At 41.1% G+C, this 25,270-nt stretch overlaps 4 protein-coding genes across 4 annotated transcripts; 3 read left to right on the forward strand and 1 right to left on the reverse strand.

Annotated features, from left to right (window-relative positions):
* Positions 1–240: 240 nt before the first annotated feature.
* tes (testis derived transcript (3 LIM domains)) lies at positions 241–7,672 on the reverse strand. The gene is made up of 7 exons (XM_062460772.1): positions 7,491–7,672; positions 6,069–6,154; positions 4,719–5,127; positions 3,153–3,965; positions 1,814–2,029; positions 1,494–1,652; positions 241–1,400 (listed from the first exon to the last, which is right to left on the reverse strand). The coding sequence occupies exons 1-7, from the start codon at positions 7,515–7,517 to the stop codon at positions 1,209–1,211; spliced, it is 1,902 nt and encodes a 633-aa protein (XP_062316756.1). The 5' UTR covers positions 7,518–7,672; the 3' UTR covers positions 241–1,208.
* Positions 7,673–9,259: 1,587 nt separating this feature from the next.
* LOC134020944 (carboxypeptidase A1-like) lies at positions 9,260–13,050 on the forward strand. The gene is made up of 11 exons (XM_062461318.1): positions 9,260–9,408; positions 9,783–9,864; positions 10,018–10,152; positions 10,408–10,512; positions 10,656–10,757; positions 10,897–10,998; positions 11,146–11,256; positions 11,468–11,558; positions 11,751–11,950; positions 12,547–12,631; positions 12,767–13,050. Exons 1-11 carry the CDS (start codon positions 9,341–9,343, stop codon positions 12,952–12,954), a joined length of 1,269 nt encoding a protein of 422 aa, XP_062317302.1. The 5' UTR covers positions 9,260–9,340; the 3' UTR covers positions 12,955–13,050.
* A 2,459-nt stretch (positions 13,051–15,509) lies between these two features.
* On the forward strand, positions 15,510–19,716 carry LOC134020945 (carboxypeptidase A1-like). The gene is made up of 11 exons (XM_062461319.1): positions 15,510–15,615; positions 16,577–16,658; positions 16,812–16,946; positions 17,202–17,306; positions 17,450–17,551; positions 17,691–17,792; positions 17,948–18,058; positions 18,270–18,360; positions 18,569–18,768; positions 19,183–19,267; positions 19,433–19,716. Exons 1-11 carry the CDS (start codon positions 15,548–15,550, stop codon positions 19,618–19,620), a joined length of 1,269 nt encoding a protein of 422 aa, XP_062317303.1. The 5' UTR covers positions 15,510–15,547; the 3' UTR covers positions 19,621–19,716.
* A 1,527-nt stretch (positions 19,717–21,243) lies between these two features.
* On the forward strand, positions 21,244–24,367 carry LOC134020946 (carboxypeptidase A1-like). The gene is made up of 11 exons (XM_062461320.1): positions 21,244–21,308; positions 21,432–21,513; positions 21,871–22,005; positions 22,220–22,318; positions 22,461–22,562; positions 22,667–22,768; positions 23,002–23,112; positions 23,211–23,301; positions 23,405–23,604; positions 23,820–23,904; positions 24,106–24,367. The coding sequence occupies exons 1-11, from the start codon at positions 21,244–21,246 to the stop codon at positions 24,291–24,293; spliced, it is 1,260 nt and encodes a 419-aa protein (XP_062317304.1). The 3' UTR covers positions 24,294–24,367.
* Positions 24,368–25,270: the final 903 nt, after the last annotated feature.

A 25,270-nucleotide genomic window follows, 5' to 3' on the forward strand; every position in this document is an offset into this window, starting at 1 on the left:
GTGGGTGAAAAGACAATCCAGTCTGAGGTGGATTTTCCATGAGCCGTCCCTACTACATACAGAAGTCCCATTGATGCAATAGGGCTGCTATGCTAGCCGAGCCCCTTAGTAAGGTTTGGTTGAGTGTGTTAACACATTAGGAGCCATTCGCACAAGTGGAGTTGTAGTAAGTGATCTGTTGTTAACGCCTCCGGTTACAAGACCTGTGAATATGAACTAGGCATGAGGTAATTATTGCAACAAAAAAAACATTTATTAGGGTTGTTAAGAGTGCAGAAAAAAATATGAAAGTGCAAAGAGGGGGTAGGTAAGGTAGACACAGTACATAAGAACTGATAAAAGAAAAAAATTAAAAAGTGGTTATCTTTGCTTATTTGCATTGCACTGTACATAGTTGGTCCTCATATCAATTAGTACATTGTTTCATTGTAGTCTGGAAATGTTGTAGTCTACATAACATGCATTAAGCGTTTTCATTGTACCGGACCCGTTGCATCAGATAATGCCATATTGCAGTGAAATTAAAAGAACAACAATAAAGCACTTGTTTTCTCTTGAGCAAATATTGCTATCAAAGTGTACTGCTATCGCTAAAGATTCAACTGCATAGATGTGGACATCAGTAGTACATTCTTTGTGCCTTCTAGAAAAAGCATTGCAGATCAGTGGCATAGTACCATAGCACTTTATAGAATACTAACAGCTGCTTCCATCGAAGGACAGTCCTGAAAATAGACTGAAATGTCTAAGGTTGACAAACGTAATCTCATTAAAGAATAGAAGAAAAAGTCCCATGTAAAGTGAGACGGAATGGAACCTTCCATGGGCAACAGAAGGCATGGATAGATCTATATTAAGGCAGTATTTGTTTCACCACTGAGTGTGCTGGTTTTGTTTTGATGTAATATGCATCCTCAAGATTCAATATAAAGATTCAAATAGTCTAAAGGAGAAGTATGAAAAAAAATAAAAGAAAGTCCATCAGAGGAATTCTACACAGGTTTAGTTCAATTTCACTTGATAAGAAAACTCTACAGTTAGCTAGCAAGCTAGCTGGCACAAGCCAGCAGGCCTTGGCTAGTAACTGATGGAAGACTTGACAACCTAGAGCAACACCGGTTGGCTTGAATCAACCCTTTTGATCAGTCCAGACTTGACCCATCTAATGTTGTCTGGACAGGGTTTGGAACTTCCAACCAGGCCCGTCCCTAGGCCAGGGTCTTCTTCTTGCACTCCACCGAGCAGAAGAGCATGCCCTGCATGGCCATGAAACGCTGGCCGACGAGGCACTTGGAGCAGCAGGAGCACTGGAAGCAGTCGGGCTCGGCGTGCCAGTGGTGCTCCCCGTAGGAGACGCGCTGGGCCTCCGGCTCCACCGGGTTCTGGCAAGCCACACACTTCTGGAGAGAGGGGCGGTTAAAGTGCAGGCTTAGTGTTTTAACCCTTATGGCCCATGTGTATATGCATACTCAAGCTGCCCAACCCGGACTAACCACAGCGTGGCTCTTCATGTAGCAGGGCTTGCAGACAGGCTTGTCGTTCTCCATAACGTAGGTCTCCCCGGCCAGCACGCAGTCACAGTCAAAGCAGCAGAAGTGCTTCAGGTGCCAGTTCTGTCCCTCCGCCTGTGTGTACTCATTACTGAAGATGAGCTACGTAACACACACACACACACACAAACAGTTAAAACAGAATACCATGTATTTAGTACAGAATCAAAGGGTCGATGTGATATCTAGGAATATAACTGACAGCTGGAAAAAAATTGCCGCCCAAGGACTAGCTAGGACTGCAAGTCTAACCCCCAAGTCACCTCATCACAGCCACCACAGCGGGGCTTCTCACTGTCTCCATAGTGACGGCCGCAGTAAAGCTTGCCCTTCTTCCAGAAGTAGATCATGTCCACCAGCAGCTCGCTGCAGGTGCAGCATACGAAGCAGCCGGGGTGCCACAGCTTGTCATATCCAGCCCGCTCCGCATACACCGCTGGTTCACCCTGTCGCATGGGCAGCTGGCACTGGTGGCAGGACTGGAGGGAGGAACGGGTAGGAGGCAAAGATGGAAGGAGGAAGAGGAGTAAGGGGACAGAGCGATAGAGAGGGGGGAAAGATGGCGGGGTGGGGAGATGGATGGTTGATGGGAAAAGGGGCGGTAAGGATGGAGGCAGAAGAGATGAAAAGGGACAGGTGGTAGAAAAGGTGAATAAGAGGATGTGGAACAGTCAATATCAGGGTATATCAATATGATCAGGGTTGAGTTACGTTTAAATGTGTTCATTTACATTTGTGTCTCACTAAACCAATGCCACTTCTGTTCCCCAATATCACCGTGACTACGTTCATTTTTTCCAATGCACATTTTGACACTGCCTGACAGCTGTTGTGATCAAAATCCATTCATTCAATGGGAGTAAGTAACTTCATATGGGGGCTTGAAATAAGTGATAATTGGGTAAGTTAAACCAGAGCTCAATTACACTGTTTTTCCCCCAGACATGACTAATCGCAAATTCCAACCAAACAAATTGATTTGATGCTAAGCATAACAAAAAAACATCACGGGTGAGTGTCATTACCCATAATTTCCCTTCTAGCTCCACCTTGTGGCCAGTTTATGAATAAAGTCCCATTGAAGCACATCCAAAAGGTACCTTCAACCCATTTGGTGTTACTGAGACCAGGTTAAATGGGATCAGTTTATTTAGTGAGACACACATACAGATGACACTCCTACAGATCCATCAACCAACTACTGAAACATGACACTGCCACATTGAACAGAGTTTCAAGATATTCTCTTTTCATGAAAGTTTGAGTGCCAGTTTTCGATGGAGGCTGAAGATACTGTTTGAAAATTGCAACCTAGTTCATTCATTAGTCTTTAGAGGCTGAACATATTGGTAACACATTGTGAAGCATTAGTATACATTGTCTCAAAACCTAAGTCTCAAAGCCTGTCTTCAGTTCTTCATCTCAGATAGTCAGTGCATTGTTAGCGATACTCTGGGGTCTTTAACCATCAGTTGAACAAAGCTCTCTGTGTCTGCAGTAACCCACCTCCCTGGTCAGCCCATCTCACGCACACACATCACAGCCACGCACAAGCTTACATGAACACAACGATGTCACACGTGCGTTCTGAGTCATACTTACAAAGGTCTGTCCAGGCAACTCTGTTGTGTGGCCACTGAGGGCTCCTGGTGTTCCAATGGCTCCAGCTCCAGTGGCAGTGCCCATGTCCCCTGTCTCTCCATATCCCCCAGGACCCCCAACCCCCCCAATCCCAGGAGCCCCAGGACCCCCTACCCCAGGACCCCCTACCCCAGGACCCCCAACCCCAGGAGCCCCAGGACCCCCTACCCCAGGACCCCCTACGCCAGGACCCCCAACCCCAGGAGCCCCAGGACCCCCAACCCCAAGACCCCCAACCCCAGGACTCACAGTCTGTGCTGCCCGAAGACTACCAGGCCCTCCAGACCCTACGCTCTCTGGAAATCTGGTCACAGGCCCACCGACAGGCCTCACCCCCTGGCAAGGGTGTCCGGTGAGTATAGCACCAGAGCCCACAGTTCCATCCCTGTTCTCAACCCCAGCCCCACCAGCTCCAGGACCATAGCCAGCTCCAGCATTGACCCCCCCCGCTCCAGCTCCCGGCCCAACCGCAACTCCACCTTCGCCAAGACCTCCAGGTCTGTTCTCTGGCCCTGGTCCTCCGGCAGCCCCGGGGCCTCCTGGAACCATCGTCTCAGGCAGACAGAGGTCTCCCACCCCCAGGGCCTCGTCTTTGTACTTGCGAACAAACTGCTGCATCTGCTTGACCTCGCCAGGGCTCAGTTCGTGGCACATGGACGGGTCCTGGTCGTGCTCAGGCAGCTGGTGGGCCATCTGCTGCCGACGGTAGGCCGCTCCCACTGTACCGGCCACTGGGCGCCTCTCTGGCGGCAGTAACTCAATGTAGCGCACCGCCTGTGGGCCCAAGCGGAGAGGAACTACTGATTAGGTAAGAACCTGGGAAGGGAGGGATATTTGGACGTGGAAAGGGAGATTCTATGAAACAGACAGAGACAGATGGTGAGAAAGATCGGGCAAAAAGGAGTTAAAGTTCACCTCCCCTAGGCTCGTGACTAAAATGAAGGCCTACTGATGTGAGAGAGCTGCTGAGATATTACACAAAATATCTAGCTATTTAATTTTTCAGGGTGAAAACTTTCCATGATAATTGTCTGGATTTAACAGGAACTCTTGCATTCCATATGCAGACATAATTGTCAGTAGTTTAATTAAACATTCATTCTATAGCATGCTAAATCAAGCTAAAACATAGATATTACGGTATGAAAGCAAAACATAAGCTAGGAAAACAGAACTACATAGTATGTAGGCACTAATATAATCCAAATTTAACAGAATACGTGCTTCTTCGCCTAAATCCAGTACAGAATGTCTTCAGTTGGGTATGCTAAGAACTTTCTGTACGTGTGGTGTAGGAAATAACACACTGTGCTGGAAGCCTCTTTTCATTGTGCTGCAAGCACTCAACTTATCGAATATACTTTTTACTAAACCTTTATTTATTACCTTGCTTATTTAATTCATGTTTAATTAATGTTTTTTTATTCCATTCTGGGGATTTACCACACATATGCAACCCTACATACACGTATGAATTAATGATAAAACAAATGGGCAATGCAAATATTCAGGGCACCGTATCCTTACCAGGTACTGGTTAGCTCCCGGCGGCACCCACTCGTAAGTGACCGATTGGGCGGCATCCTTCTTGACTGGCACCACGTTGGCTGATACAGCATTGGGCTTCACTGGCACGGAATTTGCCTTCACTGGTGTGATATTGGCTGGAATTGTGTGTGCGGGTACCGTACTGGCACCTGCGCCGGGACCAGCTGAGGCAGTGGCCTGAGGTGGCACGACAGCAGCAGTGGAAGGTCTTGCCAGGGTGATGGTGACCATGTTGCCCTTGTATGTGGGGACGCCGTCCGTCTTCAGCTTGGCGATGAGGCCCGTGTACTTGGTGTCCTCAAACAGCTTGCCCACTTTCTTGTTTTCTTCAGAGTTCATCTGGACGTCGTGTTCAGTCAGGCCACACTTGCAGTTCCGGCAGATCTTTCTGATAGGGGAAAACAAGGGAAGAGATCGTCTTGATACCTGATTTGATGCTAGAATGTCTGCCACGTTTTATGCATAGGATCTGTGGAAGTGAGGACATTAATTTGGTTTCAATATTTTCAATGGTTTAGCAGTTTCAATGTCTGAACTATTTTCATTGTCGGGGGAATAAAGGATTGCATTTGCATCACAATCAACAGATCCTATTTTGCCTTATTAATTAATTCCTTGACATAGTATGTGTTCCTGTTTGAACCTATCTTGTGAACTGATGATAGTCATGTGTCAGCCTGAGTGTGTAACGAGATGGATCATTGGCATTTGGTGGAGCTCTAAGGGGAAAACAAGCATAATCCTGGTGTCCACTATCTTTTGCCTTGTTTTCACATGCGTATTGCAACCTAAAATTCAATGAAGGATGCTTCACTCATAATTTCAGCGACACTGGCTTGTCTCTGTATAACATACCTCAGATAGGAAAAGAAGGACTAGGTCATTAGCTAGGACTGCAAGACATGCTACGGCAAGAGCTGGCCTGTAAATACAGAATAAAACTGGAAAGGCAGCTCTTACATCAGTATATGAAAATGACTATCACTACACTATCACTTAAGCCAAAAGACAAAGAGTTGCTGGACTACTACAGCTTAACGGGTATGTAGGTCAGGGGTCGATAGGGAGATCTGTGAGGTGGAAGGAAAGCATTGATGATTAAAATGTTTTTGGTGTAAAATACCATAATACCGTAACATGTCACACCGTAATTATGATTTCAACATTTTCCATTAGCTATTTTTCCATGACACATTGGTTTAGAAAATGGATGCATGGTGAAACAGGTGTCTGCCAGGTACACCTGCTGGTCAAACTCTGTTTATGGGGACTAGCCTACATGTCCCAATTCAAAAGGAAGACATGTTGACAGGACAGAGAAATACAGACCTCCAAAAGTGCAGCTCGAAACCCTCGCATTTGTCCTTGCATTTCAGACACGCAGCCCCAGCACCAAAGTCGTGCCCCAGGGTCATCTGCAAAACAAAACCAATGTTTGTATTATTAAAACAGCCGTATTTACTTATCAATAGACTGTCAGTCTAGTCAGCCAATCTACATCTCTCTGAATCTTGAAAAAGACAAAAGTCGCAGGTCCCTCCAAGAGTACTTGAGTAAATTTTTCTGCAGTTGGCTGAATCTAAATATTTAGGTTAGTCACTTGGAATCCCAATGGTGAACTGGAAATGATTTAGGAAGTTCCTTTTATGGTAAATTAGAGTGGAACATTGATCAAGGACTGGGTCCTGAGCAGCTTAAGTGGTAGTTAGTCACGAATGTTGTCACCTTTCTATATTTACTTTCAGCTACCATGTGAGTGACTCATTCTGCAATGAGGCCTGGTCAGAAGACTGTGCCACACATTTCCGAGGTGGGCCGACGAAATTGATAGTGACTATTTGTTTTAATACATTACACTGGGTATGGTACACGATTCTTCCGTTTTACGATGAGGCTAGTGAATACAGAAGTTTAGGGATTATAACATCAAATACAGTTGAACTCTATGCACTTTTGACCCTTGATCTATTACTGTACTTTTTATGTGCACTATTTGTACGTCGCTTTGGATGAAGCGTCTGCTAAATGATGTCCTGCAATTAAATAATGTTTTGATACGTCGTCATAGTGGCCCTTCAGCACATGATGGGCAAAATACAAAAGATTTCGTGTAAATTCATTACATTAACCACATTTAGCTAGAGCTACTTGTGTCAGAACGTGGTGCTGTTGCTCATAATGTAGAACGAAAAAACAAACCAACTAGCATTATTGACAATACGAGACCCCAAATGCAAACGTTACGCCTCAAAAGGGGATTAGGGGGTGCTAGCTATCTGTGCTTCAAGACATGCACTTTCTCTCAGTGGTAGCTTTCTCTCGGCGTAGCTTTAGCTGCAAAGTTCTCCTGTAATATTTTATGGTTGACTCGAAGTATCCGCTTGCATTTTGCAATAATAGATATGAGCATACGTGTAGTCCTGCTAGCTCAATAAATGCGCTTTGAGTGGACAGGACGGGACACCCAAAACAAACACAGCACAGCTACAACGACAAAGGATGGATGAGACATGAATCAGCACCTCGTTTGAACAGGACTTTAAGTGGACCGTTATTTTAAAATAAGACATGTACAAAAAAGGAGAAGAAGAAGAGAATAAATGTAGTGTATGTAGTTGTCAGCCACCTGTCCTGTACTGCTAAAGGTTGGTTCATTCTGTTGGCTACAGTACTCAGGCAGCTAGACTACACCTTTTAAGGGCGTTACCCATTCCATTCTCTTAAAAAGTTTCAAACGATGCCAAATCTTACCTTCTTTACTTCTTTCTCCACCTCCATTTTATGTCCTTTTTAGTATACCAAACCGTAAAGACAGAATCTTATTTATAATGTCTAAGACAAATCAGTGGGCTTTTGGTGAGTTTACTTCGCTTCCCCGCCGGGCAGTTTTCATCAATCTTCGAATACACTGCCCTGGTGACGAAACAGTCTGACTTCCGCTATCTTATACTCTTGACCAATGGGAGTCAGCGAAAGGAGTTTCTTTTATTCCTCGTGTTTAGGATGCCTGTTCGTTTATGCCATTCGTTTATACATTATGCCATGTCACACTTACAAGTTTGGCGCTGAGTTGATTAATTTTGGGATAGTATTTTTTCTAACATTTAGAACACACATCATTCAATGTGCAGTATGCCATTATTGGAAAAGTAGGCCTACATATGCTCCACATTTGTTATGAAGATCAGCAGCATAAACTTCTCACACTGTCTTGAGAGCTGGAGCTTTGACTCTTATGACTGCAGCACAAGTTTTTTTGTGTTATACTACACCCCATTGCAAGTTATACATGTAATCATCAATTTACACTATGGCTTACTCACAGTAAAGCAAATATATAAATGTAACTTGCGCACAGCAGTGTCAGCAGTTGTAGGAAGTGTGTAATGATGTGGTTCAGAACTTCCGGTGCATCAGCTTGCCTTTTCAAAAGAAACATACTGCCTCACCCAAGGAGAAGAGATGTGTGGAAATGGTGTTGTATGTGAAAAAGACTAGTATATTGGTATGTAGGTTATAATGTAGTTCAATTAACATGATTTTAGTTGTATGCTGATGAGTACCTGTAACTGTCAACATACAGTGTGACACAAATTGGATCAACAAAGCCAGTGTCAATGATAGATTTTTCAGGATCAAACTAAAAGTATCTGATGCTATATTTTTATGATTATACATCAATCCTTATTTTAGATTAATATAATTCATTGAGAAAGTCAGTTTTAAATTTCCATTTTAAATCAATTTTCAAAACAAAGTATAGCTTTGATAGCTCATTGACAGATGAAGCAGATTTAAGTAATTTAGAGTAGTATTCTGTGTGTTTTTAGGTGTGTCTTTCAGACTTCTCTGTTAATGAATAATACACTTCCTGAGTTGGAAAAAACTGCCTATTCTGGTACTGGTGTTATCAGCTGTATTGCGTAAGGCTATAAAACTGTTGAGTCAGAGAGATCTAGAAAAGTGTACAACTCTCCTTGCTAATAAACATATTTTCCAAATCCAATTTCATTTTAGCATTGACTCAAATAATAACAGATACCAAATGTTGGGTGTTTGGAACTGAAAGTGAATTATGTAAATTGGAACTAGGATATTGTACAAAGTGTCACTTTGTGAAAGTAAGAATCTTTTGTAGTTCCATGTTTCGCTGTTTAAGAAGACTTTTGATATTTGGTTTGAATTACATTACTATTACATTCATTATGTGACACAAATTTGATCAAAAAAGTCTTCCTCATAATGTGGTGTGCGCCACTAACACCTCATCAGCACAGCAGTTGACTTACAAAAATGTTAAAAATATTAATTTAACCCCTCATATGTTTTCACACATTTTTAAATGAAGGAAAGGATCATTAATATGTGGAATATAGTAGCTCTAAAAATGTTTGCAGAACATATTCTCTGGCCCCAAATTTTAAAAGAAATGGAAAATTATCAAAAAACAACCCAACATTTCACAGTATGTCCTGGCTGGTGTGGGAAACTGAGCAGCAGGTGTAACACGTCGAAAACCTTAGGAAAGGTTGTGGGCAGTGTCATCACACTGCAAGCATAAAAGCTGGTGGATATACAGTTTAGATCCACTTTTGTTGGGCATGATGAAGACACTGCTCATTCTGATCGCTCTGTTTGTGGCCGTTTTCGGCAAGGACACTTTTGAGGGGTAAGTGGCATTCGTAGAGAGTTGAAAGGCTTCAGGAATCCATAACACCTCATTGCAATGATATAATATTGGACTGTGTAGTGAGTGGTATAATAACACTAATAACATTTAGGATTAAAAACAAATGGTTCTGATACATTATATATTTATTGTAATGTGTAGGGAAGGTGTTAGCTTCAAAATCTTTCATGGAGACTTATTCTGAATAACAAGAAATAGATGATCTTCAGAAGGATGTTTACATTTCTTTAGCAGAGTTTACTCAACGTACATGAATGCAACACATTTTAAGCAATCACAGTCTCTTTCAACTTCCCTCTTGCAATATGATCTCTAGCATTGGCCAAGGTCTTGACATTGTGGTGTCTCCACAGGGATCAAGTCCTTCGTATCACTGCGAAGGATGAGTCCCAGCTCGCTCTGCTCCATGACCTGTCTGAGATGGAGATGCTGCATGTGCGTTGTGATTGCAGAGCCAATGGGCCACACATCTTATATAATCACTCAAATAAATGTATTTTAAAAATTACATGTACTCAATATGTCATTCACATATTGTCAAGCCATAAATGATGACGAGTCAATATGTTTGTTCCTTCTCATTCCCAGCTGGATGTCTGGAGGGGGCCTACTGATGTTGCTACCCCTGTGGACATCAGAGTTCCCTTCCACAGCCTGAAGTCCGTCAAAGCCTACCTGGAGGCCAGGGATGTGCAGTACACCATCATGATCGAGGACCTGCAGGTTGGTAGGGGGTCTCCAAACACTTAGAAGGAGAAGAGCGAAAGACTACAGACTTGCAAACTCCACCCCCACATTGTCAAGTCCTGAAATGTGCCTCTTCAAATGTGAGACTTGGAATTTTGCAGCTTGCCGACTTTTCTTCTGTCACAAGAGTTACAATAATTGGTCTGAATGCCAAGTGATAACGTCATCATTTTTCATCGCAGTCTTCGTAGCAACCCACCATAACAACATTGATGTCATTGTTTTCGGAAGGCTGTTCTGGATGAGGAGCAAACACAAATGCGGATGGCCTCTCGCGCTGCCGAGCCCAGAAACACTGATGCATTTGACTACTCTAACTACCACACCATCAATGAGGTCAGTAAGAAGCAGAACATGGTAACAAGTGGCAATTTACTTTGTATGACATATTTATGACATGCACTGCTGACACATGCCATGAAATGCCTGTAGTTGAAATCCACATGTTGAACAGAGAGTTATGTCCTTTGTCTTTGTAGATTTACAGTTTCCAGGACATGCTAGTGGCTGAGAATCCCCAACTGGTCAGCAAGGTTGTCATTGGCCAGAGTTACCAGGGACGTCCCCTGAATGTACTCAAGGTAAAAATGTGTTAATATTTGTTTGCTCTAACACAGCCTTTTCACATGACTTAGCATTATTTACATAGTTAATGGAAACTGTTATTACATGGACGCTTTCTATTTATTCTCTCTTTTTCTATCTCTTATTCTTTCCCAGTTCAGCACTGGCGGAACCAATCGCCCCGCCATCTGGATCGACACCGGTATCCACTCCAGGGAGTGGGTCACCCAGGCCAGTGGTACCTGGTTTGCTAAGAAGGTGCCTTGAACTTTCAATTTTTCTGCAATTGCTTTTGCATTTGTATACCTCACCATGTTCGTCTCCACATGGCTAAATGACCACTCTTTTCTCTTTGAAAATATATAAAAAATAAAAATATAAAATGATATTTTTTTCACCATGTAGATTGTGACTGACTATGGTAGTGACCCCACCCTCACCGCAATCCTGAACAGAATGGATATCTTTTTGGAGATTGTGACCAACCCTGATGGTTTCTACTACACCCACAACAGTGTAAGTTCCTTGATGCTAGAACACTGAATATGATATAAGGGCAGGGATATATAGATACATTGTGTTTTTCATGAAGCAGTATATTCGTTACATTTGACATTTGCTAGGTATTGGTGTTGAATAAAGTTGGCCGGCTGACCTAGTTATGTCATGAAGTAGATTAAAACTAGCGAACCACGAGTCATTCCAGGGACATTCTCTGTTTACTCAGAACCGCATGTGGCGTAAGACCAGGCAGCCCAACAGTGGCTCCTCCTGTGTTGGAGTTGACCCCAACAGGAATTGGGATGCTGGTTTTGGAGGTGCAGTATTTATTATTTGTGTTTTCACTTCGTTTTTCCACTGCTACATCCAACTGGATGTTCTCCTTCAACATTTTTTAATTTTGTCCATTGTTGTGGTTTGGTCATAACAGTCTGCAGTTTTTTTGTACTTGAATGTTTTGGTTGTAACATTGTCAATTCTCTTTTGTTGTCATGTCTACTGTACTTCAGGTCCTGGGTCCAGTAAAAACCCCTGCTCTGAGACCTACAGTGGCCGATCTGCTCACTCTGAGTCGGAGGTGAAGTCCATTGTGGACTTTGTGAAGTCTCATGGTAACATGAAGGCATTTGTCTCCATCCATGCCTACTCCCAGATGCTCCTCTATCCCTACGGCTACACTTCAACCCCCACTAAGGACCAAAAAGAGCTGGTGGGTCTAGCAGAGACAAAAATCTACTCTAATTTGTCTCAGCCATTGATAATCATGTGTTGAATATACATTCACTTTGCATTCAGGCTACATAAACTACCATGTCACTGCATACAAAAATCTGTAGTAAAACATTGTTAAGCAAGTGTTAGTTGTGGAGATGAAAACAGAAGGGTTAGAAGGCACACTGTGGGTTTGTGGTGAAAGGGACAACTCAATGCTGTAAAGGGGCAGTTAAAAGTGTTACAAAAACAATATCAATGTTAATCTACCCCTGGAAAACCCAACCTCCCCCAAACAAAGTTTCACTTTTCTAATAACCGGTAAATAGCTATAGCTATAGCTATTTACTATTATAGTATAGCTATAGCTATTACTATGTAGTGACATGGTAGTTAATGTGCCATTGGCTTTATTATCATTACATTGTTGACAGGTCGTCAATCAAACAAGGCATATAGAGTACGATGATAAGAACTATGATAGTCATTTTACAATACTTTTTTTTTACCTTTAATAATTTAAGAATCCATTACATTAACCTTAGTACAAGCATGTTACACATTTAGTTTATTGTATTTTATTTCTTCCAATAGCACGCCCTGGCAAGTAAGGCAGTCAATAACCTTACTTCCCTGTATGGCACCCGCTACAGATATGGTAGCATTATCAACACCATCTGTAAGTATCACATATCCATTGTTAAACCGCCAACTGCACATAATTGAACATCCAGTTAAATCAAAACAAAATCTAAATAGACTTTTGGCTCTCCGTTGTATCAGGTATTGTTATTTTTCTTTCTCTCTTTCTAAGATCAAGCTAGCGGCGGTACCATTGACTGGACTTACAACCAGGGCATAAAGTACTCCTACACATTTGAGCTGAGAGATACTGGTCGCTACGGTTTCATCCTGCCCGCCAATCAGATTCTCCCCACTGCTAAGGAGACCTGGCTGGCAATGATGACCATCATGGAGCACACCAATGCCAACACTTACTAAAGGGGGTCACTATAATGACACTGGTTGCTAACACATCTGAGAAACATTCTTTGTAGGGTTAGAACCTTAATGTACCAATAAATGACATATCTTCTACCCGCTTTTGTCCTCTTTTAAATTGAATTTACTTCAGATATTTTTTAAATAACAAAGCATAATGGAGACACTGTAGAACTAATGACGTGCCATGGTTCACTCCCACACTATAACATACAGTATGTTGGTTGCTCATTTGCACTGTGCTCTATGATTATCATTTGTCCTACTTAAACTATCCACAGTTTAGAGGACAAATTAATATAAAAGTATGCGTTCACAGTATAAAGCTTGAATTGTCAGAAAAAAAATATGGAACTGTCTGGATACTGCCAGCAGGCTTCACTCTGAAGATTGGATGATTTTGGCATGTTGACAAAAAAAATGAATGTGTGTTCACTCCAAAATTTATATTTAACATTTGTGTTTTTGTAAAATGTGTATTTAAATGAGGGTTTACTAAAATATTTGCATAAGTATTCAATATGAATGCATTCAGAGTCCTCCTCTTATCCACATGTTGGTACATTACAGCCTTTAAAGTAATTTTGGTACATCACAGCCTGCAACTCAACATGACTAAATAGCTTTTTTCCCTCATACCCCTTAATGACAAAGCAAACATTTTTGCAAATGTCTTAAAAATAAGAAATAGTAACACTACATTTACATCGTATACAAATTACATATATTCTGATCCTTCGCTGTGTTAAAGCTTTTTTGACAGTAACTATAGCCTTGAGTCTTATTGGTCTACAAGCTTGGTTCTCCTGTATTTGGGAAGCTCCTCTCATTGTTCTCTGCAGATCCAAGCTTGGTCAGGTTGGATGGTGAGCGTCGCTGCACACAATTCATTTCACCAAACTCCAAGCGGGCTGTCATGAGCCGTTTACTGAAGAGTGGCTTCCATCTCACCACTGTACTATGAAGGCCTGATTCTGCTGCAGAACCCATAGTTCAATTGAGCCTTTCTAGACAACCCTTCCTTCATCTCTTTTTGACACACATTATTCAGCTGTGCTGTGATGTTTTGAACTGTTTAAAACCATGCAATTTGGACATTTGATAGGTTTGTTAAAATTATTATGTTGTTGATGTGATTTGATTTGGATTTGCCAACCAGGTGTATTAACAGATATTAAACATAACTAAATTAGGAAAATCATCCTAGTAAAATATGTTATTGTAACTGTTGTCTATGATTGTATTAAACACAAACACTCACTGGCAAAGCACATGGAAAAGGAGAGGCACAGCTGGATCCAGACCAGAGCCAGCTACACAAGTGTTACACAAGGCAGGTTTATCAGGCAAGGTCATGGTGAGGTTATTTGGCCAGGGCATAACTCTGCTTGGCAAGATGAAGGGGCTGCTCATTCTGACAACTGTATTGGTGGCTGTTTTCAGCAAGAAGAGGGGTGAGTGAATTAGTGAATTAGTGACATTTGTAGGCTTTCCAAATGACTTGCTGGATAAAACACATTGTAACTGAAGTCACATCTCTGTCCAGCCGTAATTAATTATTCTCACATTTGTGATGTATTTGAAGGGATCAAATCCCTTGTGTTATTGCGAAGGATGAGGTACAGCTAACTGTCATCCAGGACCTGTCTGTAGATGAAGCAGCTTCAGGTGTGTTCATATCATCATGTGTGAAATGAATGACAAGAAAAGATGGCTATATTATCACAAGGTGTGAACTGTCTCTCCTCTCTCATGTTGTTGCCATATTTTAATGATTGATTATCTGAAAGTCAGGAACTCCCGCTAATTTATCAGTGGAAATGTATGGAGGTTGAATCATTGTTTAAAAGAATAAACTCAGAGCAACCAAATGTTCATCATTTGGTGAAATCTTCACAATCCTCTTCGGAACATTTTTTCAATTCACACACAACCTTCAAATCCATTTTTGTGAAACCCTGTAAAATGTAGACTATTTATATGCATTTTAGATTAACCATGTGTACCTTTTCATTCCATACCATCATGATCAAGGACCTGCAGGTAGGTAGGGGGTAATTGTAATTGACTCTACCATTTGTTTTTGAATATGAATTGAACAGCAAATACAATGATTTTAAGGGTATTTCACCCCCAATCCAGTTACGGAGAATATTTCTGAAATAAAGTAAAAAGGTAAATTCATTACGTGACACAAATTTGATCAAAACAGTCTGCCTCATAATGTGGTGTGCGCCAGAAACACCTCATGAGCACGGCAGTTGACTTACAAAAATGTTAAAAGTATTAATTTAACCACTCACATTTTTTCAAATTTTTTAATGAAGGAAAGGATCATTAATATGTGGAATATACTAGCTCTAAAGGTGTTTGGTTTATAAGTCATGCAGAACATATTCTCTGGCCCCAAATTTGAAAAGAAATGGAAAATTATCAAAAAACAACCAACATTTCACAGTATGTCCTGGCTGGTGTGGGAAACTGAGCAGCAGGTGTAACACGTCGAGAACCTTAGGAAAGGTTGTGGTCAGTGTCATCACACTGCAAGCATAAAAGCTGGTGGATATACAATTTAGATCCACTTTTGTTGGGCATGATGAAGACACTGCTCATTCTGATCGCTCTGTTTGTGGCCGTTTTCGGCAAGGACACTTTTGAGGGGTAAGTGGCATTCGTAGAGAGTTGAAAGGCTTCAGGAATCCGTAAAACCTCATTGCAAAACTATAATATTGGACTGTGTAGTGAGTGGTATAATAACACTAATAACATTTAGGATTAAGAACAAATGATTCTGATACATTATATATTTATTGTAATGTGTAGGGAAGGTGTTAGCTTCAAAATCTTTCATTGAGACTTATTCTGAATAACAAGAACTAGATGATCTTCACAAGAATGTTTACATTTCTTTAGCAGAGTTTTCTCAACATACATGAATGCAACACATTTTAAGTAGTGCTGTCAGTTAACACGTTATTAATGGCGTTAACGCAAACCCATTTTAACAGTGTTAATTTTTTTTATCGCGAGATTAACGTTCTTTTTGGCCTGGCAAACTTTGTAGTTTTTTTCACATGCTGTTGCAACGAGCGAGACGCCGAAATGGATTCCAATAAGATTCTGAATGGAAAGGTTACTTTAAAAAAGTTGCCAAATGGTTCCATTGACAAGACCAAATTGATTTGTGTGTTTTGTCGTTGTGAACTGAGCTATCATCGCAGCACGTCCTGTCTGAAATACCACTTGATGGCCAAGCACACAGCTGATGCCAATTCTCCGCCCCCTCGTCAAAGCCAGGCAATGTTGCAATGTTGTTTTCAATTAAAAAAAAAACATTTGCACTTACTAAGCAATCCAATCCACTTTTCCATGTTGATAAGAGCATTGAAATGAGAAAAAATAATGGGACAAAAATAAATCAAGGGACATTTAGAATAGATAAAAATGGCGATTAATTGTGATTAATCGCGAGTTAACTATGCCATTAATGTGATTAATCGCGATTAAATATTTTAATCGTTTGACAGCACTAATTTTAAGCAATCACAGTCTCTCTCAACTTCTCTCTTGCAATATGATCTCTAGCATTGGCCAAGGTCTTGACATTGTGGTGTCTCCACAGGGATCAAGTCCTTCGTATCACTGCGAAGGATGAGTCCCAGCTCGCTCTGCTCCATGACCTGTCTGAGATGGAGATGCTGCATGTGCGTTGTGATTGCAGAGCCAATGGGCCACACATCTTATATAATCACTCAAATAAATGTATTTTAAAAATTACATGTACTCAATATGTCATTCACATATTGTCAAGCCATAAATGATGACGAGTCAATATGTTTGTTCCTTCTCATTCCCAGCTGGATGTCTGGAGGGGGCCTACTGATGTTGCTACCCCTGTGGACATCAGAGTTCCCTTCCACAGCCTGAAGTCCGTCAAAGCCTACCTGGAGGCCAGGGATGTGCAGTACACCATCATGATCGAGGACCTGCAGGTTGGTAGGGGGTCTCCAAACACTTAGAAGGAGAAGAGCGAAAGACTACAGACTTGCAAACTCCACCCCCACATTGTCAAGTCCTGAAATGTGCCTCTTCAAATGTGAGACTTGGAATTTTGCAGCTTGCCGACTTTTCTTCTGTCACAAGAGTTACAATAATTGGTCTGAATGCCAAGTGATAACGTCATCATTTTTCATCGCAGTCTTCGTAGCAACCCACCATAACAACATTGATGTCATTGTTTTCGGAAGGCTGTTCTGGATGAGGAGCAAACACAAATGCGGATGGCCTCTCGCGCTGCCGAGCCCAGAAACACTGATGCATTTGACTACTCTAACTACCACACCATCAATGAGGTCAGTAAGAAGCAGAACATGGTAACAAGTGGCAATTTACTTTGTATGACATATTTATGACATGCACTGCTGACACATGCCATGAAATGCCTGTAGTTGAAATCCACATGTTGAACAGAGAGTTATGTCCTTTGTCTTTGTAGATTTACAGTTTCCAGGACATGCTAGTGGCTGAGAATCCCCAACTGGTCAGCAAGGTTGTCATTGGCCAGAGTTACCAGGGACGTCCCCTGAATGTACTCAAGGTAAAAATGTGTTAATATTTGTTTGCTCTAACACAGCCTTTTCACATGACTTAGCATTATTTACATAGTTAATGGAAACTGTTATTACATGGACGCTTTCTATTTATTCTCTCTTTTTCTATCTCTTATTCTTTCCCAGTTCAGCACTGGCGGAACCAATCGCCCCGCCATCTGGATCGACACCGGTATCCACTCCAGGGAGTGGGTCACCCAGGCCAGTGGTACCTGGTTTGCTAAGAAGGTGCCTTGAACTTTCAATTTTTCATTTCCATTGCTGCAATTGCTTCTGCATTTGTATATCTCACCATGTCCTTGTTCGTCTCCACATGGCTAAATGACCACTCTGAAAATATATAATAAATAAAAATATCAAATGATATTTTTTTCACCATGTAGATCGTGACTGACTATGGTAGTGACCCCACCCTCACCGCAATCCTGAACAGAATGGATATCTTTTTGGAGATTGTGACCAACCCTGATGGTTTCTACTACACCCACAACAGTGTAAGTTCTTTGATGCTAGAACACTGAATATGATATAAGGGCAGGGATATATAGATACATTGTGTTTCTCATGAAGCAGTATATTCGTTACATTTGACATTTGCTAGGTATTGGTGTTGAATAAAGTTGGCCGGCTGACCTAGTTATGTCATGAAGTAGATTAAAACTAGCGAACCACGAGTCATTCCAGGGACATTCTCTGTTTACTCAGAACCGCATGTGGCGTAAGACCAGGCAGCCCAACAGTGGCTCCTCCTGTGTTGGAGTCGACCCCAACAGGAATTGGGATGCTGGTTTTGAAGGTGCAGTTTTTCTTCTTTGTGTTTTGTTATCACTTCGCTTTTGCACTGTTACATCCAACTGGATGTTCTCCTTCAACAAAATGGTGACATTTTTTTATTTTTTCCATTGTTGTGGTTTGGTCATACCAGTCTGCAGTTTTTTTGTACTTGAATGTTTTGGTTGTAACATTGTCAATTCTCTTTTGTTGTCATGTCTACTGTACTTCAGGTCCTGGGTCCAGTAAAAACCCCTGCTCTGAGACCTACAGTGGCCGATCTGCTCACTCTGAGTCGGAGGTGAAGTCCATTGTGGACTTTGTGAAGTCTCATGGTAACATGAAGGCATTTGTCTCCATCCATGCCTACTCCCAGATGCTCCTCTATCCCTACGGCTACACTTCAACCCCCACTAAGGACCAAAAAGAGCTGGTGGGTCTAGCAGAGACAAATATCTACTCTAATTTGTCTCAGCCATTGATAATCATGTGTTGAATATACATTCACTTTGCATTCAGGCTACATAAACTACCATGTCACTGCATACCAAAATCTGTAGTAAAACATTGTTAACCAAGTGTTAGCTGTGGATATGAATACAGAAGGATTAGAAGGCACACCTCGGGTTTGTGGTGTAAAGGACACCTCAATGCTAACAAAGTTTCACTTTTCTAATAACTAGTAAATATATAATAGCTATAGCTATTTACTATTATAGCAAAGCTATAGCTATTACTATGTAGTGACTTAGTTTTTACCTCTAATAACTTAAGAATCCATTATATTAACCTTAGTACAAGCATTTTACATAGTATATAGTTGATCGTATTTTATTTCTTCCAATAGCACGCCCTGGCAAGTAAGGCAGTCAATAACCTTGCTTCCCTGTATGGCACCCGCTACAGATATGGTAGCATTATCAACACCATCTGTAAGTACCACATATCCATTGGTAAACCGCCAACTGCACATAATTGAACATGCACACCCTTGACTACATGATACTCAACATCCAGTTAAATCAAAACAAAATCTAAATAGACTTTTTGCTCTCCATTGTATCAGGTGTTGTTATTTTTTTTTCTCTCTTTCTAAGATCAAGCTAGCGGCGGTACCATTGACTGGACCTACAACCAGGGCATCAAGTACTCCTTTGGTTTTGAGCTGAGAGATACTGGTCGCTACGGTTTCATTCTGCCCGCCAATCAGATTCTCCCCACTGCTAAGGAGACCTGGCTGGCAATGATGACCATCATGGAGCACACCAATGCCAACACTTACTAAAGGGGGTCACTATAATGACACTGGTTGATAACACATCTGAGAAACATTCTTTGTAGGGTTAGAACCTTAATGTACCAATAAATGACATATCTTCTACCCGCCTTTGTCCTCTTTTAAATTGAATTTACTTGAGATTTTTTTTAAATAACAAAGCATAATGGAGACACACTGTAGAACTAATGACGTGCCATGATTCACTCCCACACTATAACATACAGTATGTTGGTTGCTCATTTGCACTGTGCTCTATGATTAACATTTGTCCTACTTAAACTATCCACAGTTTAGAGGACACATTAATATAAAAGTATGCATTCACAGTATAAAGCTTGAATTAATAAAAATATATAGAACTGTCTGGATACTGCCAGCTGGCTTCACTCGTGAAGATTGGATGATTTGGGAATGGTGACAAAAAAATTGAATGTGTGTTCACTCCAAAATTAATATTTATCATTTGTGTTTTTGTAAAATTTGTATTTAAATGAGGGTTTACAATTGTTTGGGGATAAGTGTTCAATATGAATGTATTCAGAGTCCTCCTTTTATCCACATTTTGGTACATTACAGCCTTTAAAGTAATTTTGGTACATCACAGCCTGCAACTCAACACGACTAAATAGTTTTTTTCCCTCATAACCCGTAAGAAATAGTAACACTACATTTACATTTACATCGTATAAAAAATACATATATTCAGATCCTTCGCTGTGTTAAAGTTTTTTGACAGTAACTATAGCCTCGAGTCTTCTTGGTTATAACTACAAGTTTGGTTCTCCTGTATTCGGGAAGCTCCTCTCATTGTTCTCTGCAGATCCAAGCTTGGTCAGGTTGGATGGTGAGCGTCGCTGCACACACAATTCATTTGACCAAACTCCAAGCGGGCTGTCATGAGCCTTTTACTGAAGAGTGGCTTCCATCTCACCACTGTACTATGAAGGCCTGATTCTGCTGCAGAACCCATAGTTCAACTGAGCCTTTCTAGACAACCCTTCCTTCATTTCTTTTTGACACACATTATTCAGCTGTGCTGTGATGTTTTGAACTGTTTAAAACCATGCAATTTGGACATTTGATAGGTTTGTTAAAATTATTATGTTGTTGATGTGATTTGATTTGGATTTGCCAACCAGGTGTATTAACAAATACTAAACATACCTAAATTAGGAAAAACATCCTAGTAAAATATGTTATTGTAACTGTTGTCTAGGATTGTATTAAGTATGGGAGTCAGGTGGCTGAGCGGTTAGGGAATCGAGCTAGTAATCTGAAGGTTGCCAGTTCGATTCCCGGCCGTGCAAAATGACGTTGTGTCCTTGGGCAAGGCACTTCACCCTACTTGCCTCGGGGGGAATGTCCCTGTACCTACTGTAAGTCGCTCTGGATAAGAGCGTCTGCTAAATGACTAAATGTAAATGTAAATGTAAACACAAACACTCACTCGCAAAGCACATGGAAAAGGAGAGGCACAGCTGGATCCAGACCAGAGCCAGCTACACAAGTGTTACACAAGGGTATGTGTGGGAAAAACAGCAGCAGGTTTATCAGGCAAGGTCAAGGTGAGGTTATTTGGCCAGGGCATAAAAGGTAGTGGCAACTCATGGCATCACTCTGCTTGGCAAGATGAAGGGACTGCTCATTCTGACAACTGTATTGGTGGCTGTTTTCAGCAAGAAAACTTTTGTGGGGTGAGTGAATTAGTGACATTAGTAGGCTTTCCAAATGACTTGCTGGATGAAACACATCGTAACTGAAGTCACATTTCTGTCCAACCGTAATTAATTAGTCTCACATTTGTGATGTATTTGAAGGGATCAAGTCCTTCGTGTTATTGTGAAGGATGAGGTACAACTAACTGTCATCCAGGACCTGTCTGAGATGAAGCAGCTTCAGGTGTGTTCATATCATCATGTGTGAAATGAATGACAAGAAAAGATGGCTATATTATCACAAGGTGTGAACTGTCTCTCCTCTCTCATCTTGTTGCCATATTTTAATGATTGATTGTCTAAAAGTCAGGAACTCCCGCTAATTTATCAGTGGAAATGTATGGATGTTGAATCATTGTTTAAAATAATAAACTCAGAGCAACCAAATGTTCAGCAATACATTTTGTGAAATCTGCACAATCCTCTTCTGAACATTTTTTCAATTCACACACAACCTTCAGATGAATTTTGGTGAAACACTGTAAAATGTAGACTATTTATATGCATTTTAGATTAACCATGTGTTCCTTCTCATTCCCAGCTGGATGTCTGGAGGGGGCCTACTGATGTTGCTACCCCTGTGGACATCAGAGTTCCCTTCCACAGCCTGAAGTCCGTCAAAGCCTACCTGGAGGCCTGGGATGTGCAGTACACCATCATGATCGAGGACCTGCAGGTTGGTAAGGGGTAATTGGAATGGACTCTACCATTTGTTTTCGAACATGAATTGAATAGTAAATACGAGGATTTTAAGTGTATGTAAGTTGAAGTGTAACCCCCAATCCAGTTACGGATAATTCTGAAATAAAGTAAAAAGGTAAATTATTTGAATGTCAATGACTTACCCATGGTTGAATATGAGACAACACCCTTCTGCCCTTTTGCCAAAGGCTGACATTGACAAAGAGGAGAGACAGATGCAGAGAAGTTCCCATGCAGCCAAGACTACTGATGACTTTGACTATGCCAACTATCATACCATTGATGAGGTAAACACCACATCACCAAAAATGTACAATAGTTGTTCACTGTTCTTCTGTACCAAAGACCAAAGTCATGTCATATCCCATGCACATTAAGGTTTCCCAAAGACTGTTGGCGCCAATATGAAAAGCTGTGTGTTTTCACCAGATCTATAGTTTCCAGGATATGCTTGTGGCAGAGAACCCTACATTGGTCAGCAAGATTGTGATTGGCCAGAGCTATGAGGGCCGTCCATTGAATGTGCTTAAGGTAAGCTGTTAAAAGATAAGAAAGCTTGTGTTTAATATATCTGTAAACATCAGGGGTGATTATTTAATAAGAGGATATCAAGCTATTTCCTTTCTTTCTCCTAGTTCAGCACTGGAGGAACTAACCGTCCTGCAATTTGGATTGACACTGGCATCCACTCCAGAGAGTGGATTACTCCAGCCAGTGGTGCATGGTTTGCCAAAAAGGTGACCAGATTCTGATTAAAAAAAAGTGATATACTTTAGAGAGACTTACAATCTTGTAGGTCCTTTCTATGACCCTGTACATAGTATTTCATTCATGGTATTGTCCCTGTCTATAATTCTGAAGGGAGTATGATAACTATTTCCCATTTAAAGTAAAACTCACCCATTCATCTCCTGCCCTCCCAAGAACTATACAATACTTTATAGTAACTGGTTAAATGTTTCATGGACAGATTGTGCTTGATTATGGACATAATCCTGCCCTTATTGCTATCCTGGACAGAATGGACATCCTTCTGGAGATGGTGGTCAATCCTGATGGCTATCATTTCACTCATACCAATGTGAGTTAGTAAAAGTTTGATTCCCTGTCTGTTTTGGAGTGCACAGACATTGTCAGACTGTTAACAAAGTTGTCTAACATGGGCCAATATGCTGACAGGACCGCATGTGGCGTAAAACAAGGAAGCCTAATCCTGGTTCTTCCTGTGTTGGAGTTGACGCCAACAGGAACTGGGAAGCCGGTTTTGGAAGTATGTCGAATTGTCTGATACAGTATAGGTCTGTGATGACTGTAAAGCAAGTTAGAATGTCCCTGACATTTATTTGGACAACCATCCACCATGCGTTACCCAGCTGCCGGCTCCAGTGGGAACCCCTGTGATGAGACCTACCATGGTCCCACTGCTCACTCTGAGCCTGAGATCAAGTCCATTGTGGACTTCATGAAGGCTCATGGCAATATCAAGGCGGTCCTTTCCATCCATAGCTACTCCCAGATGCTCCTCTACCCTTATGGCTACACCAGCACCTCTGCCAAGGACCAGAAAGAGCTGGTGGGTCCAGCAGATGTTTTTCTCAACCCTATTGGTTTCTGATAAGAGGGTTGACTGTTTAGTTTGAGCTAGGAACAGCTGGTTAAATTCCCAGACAAGTCAAGTCTGGTACAGTACAAACAACATAAAATGTACAATACTATTGACTGCATGTGAAACTTTTTATTAACGGATTTGTCACATGAATTACAAGCTATTTTACAATATATCCACAGCATGAACTGGCTAAAAAAGCCGTCACTGATTTGGCCTCCCTGTATGGAACAGCCTACAGATACGGGAGTATGATCAACATCATCTGTAAGTAGGCTATCAAACATTCCCTTACACCATCTCACCCCAGGTTTCTTATTGTAGACCTATTGTAAAGCATTGGAAAAAGGTGTATTATACTGGATGTAATTCCTATAATTTCCAGTTTTGCATTCAAGATGTTGCTATTATTCTTGACTTTGAATGAAAATGGCTTCCCCCACAAATGACTTGCTTGATTCCTGCCAGATCAAGCCAGTGGCAACACCATTGACTGGACTTACAACCAGGGCATCAAGTACTCCTACACATTTGAGCTGAGAGATACTGGTCGCTATGGATTTATCCTGCCCGCCAATCAGATCATCCCCACTGCTAAGGAGACCTGGCTGGCACTAATGGCCATCATGGAGCACACCAATGCCAACACTTACTAACATCTGATTGGGGTAAAATAGAAAGAACACCCATGAAGTGATGCTGTAATGACTAATGAACAAACTTATGAGAATATTTTAAGTTGCCCTCTTTTGTCCATTGGCCAAACAGAACACCATACAATGCATTTCAAAATGAGCAATCCAGTGTGTATAGTATACGATTGTGCATTTTATTTGACAGTAATGTACAAAAGCAATTAACTGTTTTCAGTCAAAACAGTTTTTAGATGACAAGCGTTGATGAGTTCATTCAGGTACAGCAAGTAGAAAGGGCAGCCTTTTAAAATTCTGAATATCTCTCTCACTCGAGCATACACAAACCACAGGTCAGACCTTAGATACATCTCTCAAGCCCCAAACATTACAGTACATGCACTTTTTTAAGACCCAGTGATGTGGTCATTTAAATTTTTCCTGGTACAAAAACTGAAATGACAAAAAACAAACAAAACAGGTCACATATCACGTTTCACATTTTAAAAGTTTCCCAGTGGTGATGCTATATAAGTCACCATGACCACCATATCATAATACCTATGTGTTCTCAGCAAAACTGAATTCACCCACATTAACCAGTATGACTGCATGAATGCATAAACAATCCCCAGGAACATGTAGAAGTAGAGTACAATTTAGATAGATAATTTCTCCATTGATATTGTTCCTTTTCTACTTTCTTGAGAATGTGTTACACAATAATATTGGTCTTGTGTTTTTGGAATAAATCTACAACACACACTGGGGCAAACCTTTTGTGCAAAACTCACAAAACTAGCAAAACAAATGCATGTATTTATACAAAAAAAGGCAAGGGTTTTAAGTGTCATCTATAAATTAGTGTTAATTCAGTGCAAAACAATTTTCCTCAATTTCCCATTCAATGTTTTGGCCATAGGTGACATCCTACTCTGATATGACAGATTCAAAACATTTTAAATTGACTTCTCCAGAAGAAAATCGAATTTACAATCCAA

The sequence above is a fragment of the Osmerus eperlanus genome, chromosome 5 (assembly GCF_963692335.1).
Source record: "Osmerus eperlanus chromosome 5, fOsmEpe2.1, whole genome shotgun sequence".
In the NCBI taxonomy this organism is placed as follows: Eukaryota; Metazoa; Chordata; class Actinopteri; order Osmeriformes; family Osmeridae; genus Osmerus; species Osmerus eperlanus.